The sequence below is a fragment of the Beta vulgaris genome, chromosome 1 (assembly GCF_026745355.1).
Source record: "Beta vulgaris subsp. vulgaris cultivar EL10 chromosome 1, EL10.2, whole genome shotgun sequence".
Taxonomy (NCBI): Eukaryota; Viridiplantae; Streptophyta; class Magnoliopsida; order Caryophyllales; family Amaranthaceae; genus Beta; species Beta vulgaris.
Window position 1 is genome coordinate 49,655,882 of NC_079202.1, and position 9,449 is coordinate 49,665,330.

The 9,449-nt window shown below is 33.8% G+C and overlaps 1 protein-coding gene across 1 annotated transcript; it reads right to left on the bottom strand.

Annotated features, from left to right (window-relative positions):
• Positions 1-3,226: 3,226 nt before the first annotated feature.
• LOC104893376 (formin-like protein 20) lies at positions 3,227-4,078 on the bottom strand. Its single transcript, XM_010679477.1, has one exon. The coding sequence runs from the start codon at positions 4,076-4,078 to the stop codon at positions 3,227-3,229; it is 852 nt and encodes a 283-aa protein (XP_010677779.1).
• Positions 4,079-9,449: the final 5,371 nt, after the last annotated feature.

Here is a 9,449-nt window from a genome sequence, read left to right on the forward strand (position 1 = left end):
TACCTATTTTGATATAGTGTATCTATTTTTGATATAGTGTATAAGTGAGTACTTCTTAACCGGACACGTGCCTGGCTCTGGTCCACACTATTTTTAGTGTTAACCGGGTCTATGCAAGACGAATTGAATGACTATTTGGGGTGTGAGCTAACAATTCAACTTCTTCTATGTACCTTTGTGTTGCAATGTAGGAAATGATTTGAAGTGTAATGACATTAAGATGATGAATATAAATTCTTTTGTAATCATGCAATATTTTAAGCTTGGCAACTACTTGTCCACAATCTGACACCCAAAAAAAAGGATTTACAAAATACAAATTAATGCTTTTATCTTTTTCAATTCATGGTTTCTACGAAAGGAGAGGATGCACATGATATCATATTATTAGCTTCTCTAGTATCACAACTTTTTAGGTCTTTTTTTAAATAAGTAGAGTTTAAAAAGTAACTTGGGAGTTGGTAAGTTAGTTATTTAAGATTAAAAAGGAAGAATTGGCTGTTCAAGATCCGGATTAGGAATGAAGGCCAATAATTTAAGACCCAAAAAACAATATTAAAGGACTTAATAGGCCTAGTAATGCACCGTGAAGTCATGACTCATGATTATACATAATTTGTTTGCCTCCTTTGTTTTATTAAGGGGTGGTGCATGTGCGAATTTGATTTGGGATTTGTTTTTCTAGAAAGTAATTGGGATTGTGTATTTGTGTCATCATTTTAGTAGCATGGAGGTTTTTATCATCCTTTTGATATGTAGAACTAGTTTTTAGGCTTGTGTTACGTCCAATTCTCAAGTAATTATATCTTTCATTTATTAAATTTTACTTTAAAATAATAATATCAAGTATCATTTAGTTTAGTGGTTAAAACTTTAATATATATGTTTAAGAGTACAAGTCAAATCTTATACAACACATTCTCTATTTTTTTAATTGTATGTGGTATACATAAAGTTAAACACACTAAGGAAAATCGTCACATGGCATCGTTCCTTGTTCAGGAATGCCTTTTTATATATTAACTAGTTATTAAGCTCGGACTTTGCCCCGCGTAAGAAAAAAATTCATTTATTAATATAATGCTTTATGATAAAGACACTAAATACAATTTAGCCTAGTGGTTAAAACTTTAGTATATGTACTTGAGGTCTCGAGATCAAATCCTATACTATGCAATTTCTTAATTTTTTTTTATTGTACATGGATTACATGAACTAAAACTTCATAGGGAGAGCGCCACGTGGCACAGTTTTGTAGGCCCACATTATGTCTCGAGTACTTATAGTTATCATTATTAATAATTTACTTTAAAATTATATCACCAAATATTGTTTGGTTTAGTGTTTAAGACTTTGGTATATAAAGTTGAAGGTCATGAGATCAAATCTTATACAAGCATTTACTAATTTTTGTTGTTGTATGTGGATCATGTGTAGTAAAATAACCTAATGGAGAGCGATAAGTGACATCATTTCTTAGTTAAGAATACCTTTTAATATATTAGTATAGATAGTTTTTAGGCCCGCTTGCCCCGGATAATCATAATTTCATTTATTGATATTTTACTTTAACATTATAACATACACCAAACATTAAGTGATTAGGACTTTAGTATATAAGTTTGAAGTCATGGGATCAAATCTTGTGGCATGCATTTTCTATTTCTTGTATTGTATGTACTCTAAGGTCGAGCGCAACGTGACAAAGTTTTTTTTAATAAAAACGCCTTATAATATATTAGTTTAGATAGATTAATAATTAATATAGATTTCATCGATCAGTAGTCATTAGAATATTTGGCAAGACTGGCTCATTTGAGCTTAATTTATAACTCACGCTCCTAAAGAAATATGATTTGTAAATCTTTACCCTTATGAGAAATCTAAATCTTTTTCCTCATTTTTGATGTTCCAAATCTGGACCAATCTTTCCTAATGACATGATCCTATGGTGATATATTACATAACCGGTCTATCAACTGAAAATTACTCTTACAAGCCTAGTAAAAGAACAGATTAACTCTTGTCAAAAAAGAAAAAAAAAAAATAGAACCAACATACTCCTTGCGGTTTCTAAAAATCCTCCTACTTTTACTTTTCACACGTGTCAATGCAAAAATTTGAGCATTGATATCTCTTGTTATATATCTGTAAAAAATTATTAAGACGAATTTAACAAAATCCCGCATGATTATGTTTATCCTTACGTGTAAATTACAAACGACTATCAAAGTGAAATATGTGAATAAGAAATATGTCAATACGCGATGATTTTCAAGAACTGGTTGGAGGAAATACCTAGCTAGCTTATAGAGTTATAGTCTTATAGAAGTATATACATTATACATCTGATCTATATTTGCTTCCTACTTATTAATTTGTTGTTTCCCTAGATTTTCTAGTATTTTAACTCACATGAACATACTATAGTCCACTTGCTCTATAAGGTTGAAAAATTCCCATAAACTTCACGTAGTAAGTAGTAACCACTCTTGCAATTCTTTGTCCCCTTCAACAACCCCCATTTAGTAACTACCAAAGAAGGTCAAAAGAAGACGATCTGAATGATAGGAGGAAGATAGTGAGGGGGGACCTGTTAAGCACAAAAACGTCCATTTTTTTTAGCCAACTCGTTCATTGGAAAAAAAACAAAAAAAAACTTATGTCTCACTTATTTTTATTATTATCTACGCCACTTAATTTTATTGATGGATGTAAATTAAACTTTGCCTCATTTACTTTTTAAAATAAGCTAGTTTGTTTAAATTTAAAGATATAGACTGTACTAAATTACATGTAATAATACAATATAAGTGGAACGGAAAATTTGGGCTAATATTAGTATGGACCAATGTCGAAACAAGAGGACCGAAAAGAAATAAGGTTCTTGCAATTACGTAACTTCCTTTTATTTATTCATTTAGTTTCCCACATACACACTTATACAAAATTAATCCCAATAATTTAACTTTAACATTGCACAAAAAATTAAACTAAAAACCCAATAAATGGATTGAATTTTTACCCACCCACAAATAACATATACCAAAACATGAATTTCAATCAAGTAAATCATAAGTAAAACATGCAAGCACCAAATTATGGCCAAAACATTTATCAGGAATAATATTCCTCTTGCTCATCAGTAGTTCCAAGCATTTGTATGAAGCTTTTGTCCACTATATGAGCTAGGGCTGAGGAAGCAGCTGATGCACAGCCTTCTACCTCAGTAACTTCCTCGGCCTCCACCAGCACCAGCACCAGCACCACCTGCGCCACCAGCACCGTAACCCGCAGCAGCAGGCTCTTCACCTTCTTCACATGCAGCAGCAGGAGGCACAAGTATTGCCTTCTTCCTCTTAGCTACACAGAAGAGGCAAACAGCCAAAAACGCAAGGAAGAAGAAACCACCTAAAGATACACCTACTATCAATCCAGTGTGCTTATTTCCTCCTGGTGGTGATCCACTAGGAGGGGACAATACAATCTCATTTGATGGTGGTGAAGCATACACTACAGGAGTTGGTGGAATCCCGCCACCACCACCACCACCACCGCCTGGTGGTACACCACCACCACCATGTGGTCGAGGTGGTGTTGCTGCTGGTGGAAAAACATTACCATGTGGTTGAGGTGGTGATGCAGGAACAACACCACCAGGTCCTGGTGGTGTTGATGATGTAGATGGTGGTAATGCTGTAGGTGTAGGAGGAACGCCACCAGGAGTTTGTGGTGGTGATGCTCCATGACTAGGCGGTGACGCTTCGTGTGAAGAGGGTGGTAAAGGCCATATTGATGGTGGTGATGCATCGCCTCCGGGTGGAGATGGGGGCCATATTGAGGGTGGTGATGCTGGTGGTACTCCAGTTACTGGAGGTAGTGGTGGTAGTGGTTGTGGTGGTGGTGATGAGCAATGTTTGTCGTGCCTCGAATGCGGGTGGCATGGAGGAGGAGGTGAAGTAGTGTATGAGTGATGATCAGGGTTTGGTGGTGGTGGTGGTGGTGAGGAATAGATATAAGGTGGTGGTGGTGGTGATGGGGATGGCTTAGAGTAGGAGTATTCCTTTAGTTGGCGCATTTTCAAGGGTAGTATGATTTATTTGATAGATAGATGGATAGGTTATATTTTAAATAATGGTAGTGTTTTGGACTTGTTGGAAAAGTGAACCAACTTTGGGGGCCTTATATAGAGGGTTTTAGCAGCCTATGTTTTTCAGTCACATGCTTATTCCTATATTAAACGTTTTTCTTGGGTCTTTGAAAAGCCATAGAGGGCATAGATATATATGAGATTAAGTATTTAACATTTTGGATATTGTTCCATATAAAATTTCAAACTGGTTAGTTAACATTTACATGATTTTACTGTTAAGATACAAATTCTCATGTATTCCTCAAGTTCATAATCATCTTTCACATATATAATGTCTCGATCATAGAGTTAAACTATGTAAGAAAAATCATTATCATGTGTGAATTTCTTCAATGTATATTTTTAAATTATTGATTTCTAAAGTTTCATTGATAAGTAATTAAAGATATTTATAATTAAGGATGTACATTAAATATCATAAGAGAAACAGATGGAAAGAATTAGGATGTATGATGTACTTTACAAGATACATCAAATTGGACAACTTATAAGAACATTACATTCAATAAATACTAAAATTGCAAATTAAAATTAGGATTTAATTTTGCAAAAAAAAAAAAAAAAAAAAAAAAAAAAAAAAAAAACTCTTTTTCAAGTATTCTTTGGAAAAAACCACAAACTTAATTTTATTTGCAAGACGGGACCATTCCCTTTTTTCAGTATGGTTTTCAACATTTAAGTGGTTGAAGTAATGTCTAGAAAAGGTTAAAAAGATAATTAGCTTTTGAAGTAGTAGTATTTGAAATAGCTTTTAAAGGTAGAATATAGTTCATGCGTTTTTTTTAAATAATCCAACGTTTAGTTTATCGAAAACTAATCGTTTTATAAGTTATATATTTTGGCAACTAATCTTTAACCGCTTACATTTAATTGTAGATAGCTATTATAACACACTATCAACTCAAACAATCGCTATAGTTGTTGAAAAAAACCTATACAAGTGAATAAGTGATTCTATTCATTTGCTTATAGGCAAAATCAAATTAGGAAGACAATGAGATAATTAACTAAAATGGACGGCTGATCGAGGTCATAGATGAACATGTATTTAATCATTTCTGAGAGACTGAGACTGGACTACCTACTATTTCTATTAGGCTCTGTTTGGGGAAGCATTTCAGGTGACTTAAATGATAAGGTGCTACAATTTTAAGTCACCTTATATGATTAGTGGTGTTTGGTGGAGGAATTTAAATAATATTTAAGTCCAAAATTTGACTGAAATTGAGTTGGAGTAAAATATAGCTTCTGAGATCAGGTGCTGAAATTTTTTATTATTATTATTTTCTTTTTATCTTTTTAAGCCTAAAAAAATATTTTTCTTTTTATGTTTTTAAGTCTAAAAAGATATTTCAGCTACAGTCACAAATAATATTACCAAACAGGTTATGTAATCAGCTAGCTTATCAGTTTCAGCACCTTAACAGTTTCAGCTGCTACCTAATCAATTTCAGCCACCTTATCAGTTTCAGCTCCATTTCAGTCAATTTTGCCAAACATAGCCTTAGTCTATTACTATATGTCCAGCACTCCAGGCAGCTTGATTTCAATATAATGTACAATATAATGCTTTCTTGGATGCAAGTTTAAAATCTTGTAACGAGTCACATTGTAATTAAAGAAATCAAGGTTTGCACTTTGTACTTGCCTCAGTTCAGGGCAACTTCTTGGCAATTGTCATTGGTTTTTGCCAGCGAGTTAACGCAAACAACTGTTCAACAAATCTTCTTTGCCCCTCATTTATACTTCTAAGATAACTAACTTTCTAACATGTGACGCGTGAGATGATAATTTTTCATTTTGATATTTTGTAATATCGACTAGTTAGTTTTACATACACGCAATACATACAGCAACCACTCATTATAATAGTTTAAGTTGACATTTTTTCAATAAATATTTTGTTTTGTTCAACTTATTGTAAGTTATTTTCGGCAAAAAAAAAAAAGTTCAAATCAGTTTAGATAGTTCATATAAGCAAAAATAGCATTATATGCACGCGATTTTTTCACCAAGTATCCACGAGTTTTCAGAAAATTCATCACGTACCCTCGTACTTTTCGAAATTCTATAGATACCCACGAGTTTCATGGTAATACATCAAAATGTCCTTAATGACTAATAATAGTTAACTCAGTCAGTCATTAACCTTTTTCTTTAAAACCCTAATTAACCTCTCACTCTCTCCCTAACCCCTAAAATATTGGTACTCGTTTTGATGGGCTTTTCGACGGCGTCCGTTTTGTTTAAAAAGTCGTTTTGTTCGCGGAATCGGCTGTTTAAGATCGTCCCGGGAAGCGTGCCAGATATCGTTGTATTGGTACTCGTTTTGATTGGCTTTCTGATGTTCGTGGCCCTTAAGGTCGTCGGTGGCATCCGTTTTTCAGGAAAAAAAACCATTTGACTTTGATTAGCGGTTATATCGACCATTTAAGATCACATCGAAAAGCGTGCCCATAATATTGTCGTATTGGTACTTGTTTTGATGGGATTCTCGAAATTCATTTCCTTTAATCTAAAGATTGTCGATGGTGTTCGTTTTTAAAAAACGATTGTTTTGAAGGTGAAATTGGTCGTTTAAGATCGTCTCGTGAAGCATGCCCAAAAAACCATCGTTATGGTACTCGTTTTGATTGCCTTCTCGAAATTCTTGCCTTAAAGATCTTCGGTGGAGTCTGTTTTCCCAAAAAAAGTCATTTTGGCGGCAAAGTCAGTCGTTTAAGATTGTCTCGGAAGTGTGCCCACAATACCATCGTATTGGTACTCGTTCCAATAGGTTCTCGAAATTCGTGCTGAGAGATGGCAATCGCTAATGGAACCTACCCGGATCCGTGGATCCAGATCCATTTTTGACGGATCTGGGTACTCAAATTTTGGACCTTATGGATCCGAGTAGGATCTGGAATGGTTCCTAAATTATTACCCGTTTTAATACTATTATATTATCATAATATTATAATATTAGTTATTACATGTAAAAGCGGATTTTTGCTTGAATTTCGAATTATTACTATAGTTAATGTGCAATTTTTGTGCGAATTTACAGGATACTTGACTTCGAATCTTGGGTTGATAATTGTTAATTTTTCAGAAATAGTTGATTAAACTAAGTTTGATAATTGAAAAGTTTTAAATAGTTGCAATGATTATTTTTCAGAAATTAAATGTAATTTTTGATTGATATTAGATGACTTTATTGTTTAAAATCTTTAATTATTGTGAAAATTAGTAGTTTGAAGAAAATATGCAAGGATCTGTTTTGGATTCTCATTTTTATTACCCGATGGATCCGGGTAGGATCTGGATCCTTGCCTAAAAAACGAATTTGGATCCTAGAGGACCTTGTCTAGATCGTACCCATCACCATCTCTATTCGTGCCCCTCAAAGTTTGTTGGTGGCGTCCGTTTTTTTTTATAAAAAATAAGTCGTTTTGGTGGTGAAATCGTCCGTTGAAGACCGCATCGGAAGCAAGCCTGCCGAGAATACCGTCGTATTGGTAATCATTTTTATGCGCTTTTTCGAAATTCATATCCTAAGGGTCATCGTTGTTGTCTGTTTTTTTTTTTTTAAAAAAAAGTCGTTTTGACGGTGAAATATAGGTTTTAGGGTTCGAGGGGAGGGGTTAGGGGTTAGGGGGAGAAAGGGGTTAATTAGGGTTTAAAAAATTAGGGTTAATGACTAATAGAGTCAACCGATGTAGTAATTAAAGGCATTTTCATGTACTAACATGAAACTCGGGGGGTACCTAGTGAATTTTGAAACGTGCAAGGGTAATTGGTGAATTTTCTGGAAACTCGAGGGTAATTGGTGAAAAAATCGTAAATATTTTCCTATGTAATTCTCAATTTCGAGCTCAAAAAGAATTGTTTATTTAAGGTGGAATGTTTAATTGCACAAGCTTCTATCGTGAGGGAACCATAATTCCAGACCAATTCCATCGTTGTGAGGGTAAATATTTTTTTTTAAAAACGTTCACACATAACGTTGTTGATATACTTGTTTAAGGGTGGCCATATAGTGGTGGGTAATTCTCTTATGGTGGTGCTAACCACTAATAATTGGTGTGCTCATAAAAGAGCAATTCGACTTTTATGGACCTAGTTCACAGTAAAATTAGAGTGCACCGGGCTCACGCACGTAAATTGGGATACACACTATATTATTATACACTAATACACTGAAACCCATTATATCACAAACAAATACACTGTAATACAAAAAACATTATATGGCTCTTGAAAAAAAAATATTATAGCACATAGAAACACACTATACCTCATACAAATACACTATATCAAAATTGACAATATTGTCCTAATCTTCTATAACAGGTTCAATTGTATAATCAACTATAATACACAGAAACACACTATATCACAAACATATACACTATATCAGAAAGAAATACACTAGATCACAAACAAACATACTATAGCACAAACACTATCACAAATAAACATACTATAACACAAAGAAACACACTATACCACAAAGAAACACACTATACCACAAAAAACACACTATACCACGCACAAACACACTATATCGAAACTGACAATATAATCCTAATCTTCTATAACAGGTTCAATTGTACAATCAACTATATCACGAAAACTGAAAAAAAGAGTAAGAACTTGAAGAAAGAGAAAATGAAGTAGTTATGAGAGAGAAACTGAAAAGGCAAGGAAATCCGGTAAGAGAGAAAGACAAAATAGTAGGAATTGTAATCATTACAACCTACATAACTCTATTGGGTACACACTAATTAATGCACATCGAGTTCATACGAGTTTATTTTATAAAAGAGTATGACAAGTAAGAAATTCAATATACATTTTTTTTAAGGTAAGATGAACGTGACTCACTTAATGCCTAATATACACATATGAGAATAACAAAAATCATACCTTACAAAATTACAAGTAAATATGGGCGGGCATCTAACATTTAACAACACCAAATATTCTATTTCACCATACTTGAGCACAATGGGCTTATTTTGGGCTAACAAATAGTAGAAAAAAACGCCTATTTGAATTGAAATAGTATACAACTATCTGATTCTCGGCCCGACTTATTGACGGGCAATCTTTGCTTCCCTGCATAATTTTCTCTCTCCCCCATTTTTTCCGGTAGACGGCGTTCACCTGCTTCACTCACCATCGTACTACGCGTAATCGGTAATTTTCGCCTTCGCTAATTTTCTCTCTCCTTCAATTTTCCACTAATTAGGTTCTTTCATAATTTTTGTACCTTTACTTAGTTCAATTTCGCTGATTGTTGCGCTAAATTTCA